Source organism: Buceros rhinoceros, unplaced genomic scaffold (assembly GCF_000710305.1).
Source record: "Buceros rhinoceros silvestris isolate BGI_N320 unplaced genomic scaffold, ASM71030v1 scaffold28308, whole genome shotgun sequence".
Classification (NCBI taxonomy): domain Eukaryota; kingdom Metazoa; phylum Chordata; class Aves; order Bucerotiformes; family Bucerotidae; genus Buceros; species Buceros rhinoceros.
In genome coordinates this window covers 9,754-10,109 of record NW_010427879.1, presented here as the reverse complement: position 1 = coordinate 10,109, position 356 = coordinate 9,754, and the positions used below count along the sequence as shown (strand labels likewise).

Sequence of the window (356 nt, the reverse complement as noted above, 5' to 3'; positions counted from 1 at the left end):
GGGGAGGGGAAGGGAGGGGGGATCCGGCTTGTCTGTGCGGTGATAAACGTGTCCCCGCCTTGTCCCTCCTGCGACGAAAAAACAAACTGCAGACAAGTTGGGGACCTGCCCGAAGGACGCAGCGAGCAGGACAGGCAGGGGGAGTTTGACCCACCGGGCAGCCCCGGAGGTGGGCACGGCCTCATTCTGCTTCCTCATAAGAGTTCACATCATCCTCCTCCTCCTCTGGGCGTGTGATCCCCTCAGCGGAGCGCGCCATGGCCCTCATCCAGCGCTGCTTCAGCTCCTTGGTGTCGGCCACGAAGGTGTAGAGCTGCCCGGACTGGGCCAGCTGGAAGAGGTGGCGCGCGTCGTCC

At 64.3% G+C, this 356-nt stretch overlaps 1 protein-coding gene across 1 annotated transcript in view; it reads right to left on the bottom strand.

Annotated features, from left to right (window-relative positions):
- Nucleotides 1-181: 181 nt before the first annotated feature.
- The window catches only part of FGD2 (FYVE, RhoGEF and PH domain containing 2), a gene marked incomplete at its 5' end in the record, with an annotated part of 8,012 nt that continues 7,837 nt past the window's right edge, over nt 182-356 (bottom strand). The window contains one exon of the mRNA XM_010142086.1: nt 182-353. Within this exon, the coding sequence (XP_010140388.1) occupies nt 182-353 (172 nt within the window). The remainder of the gene's footprint in view (nt 354-356) is intronic.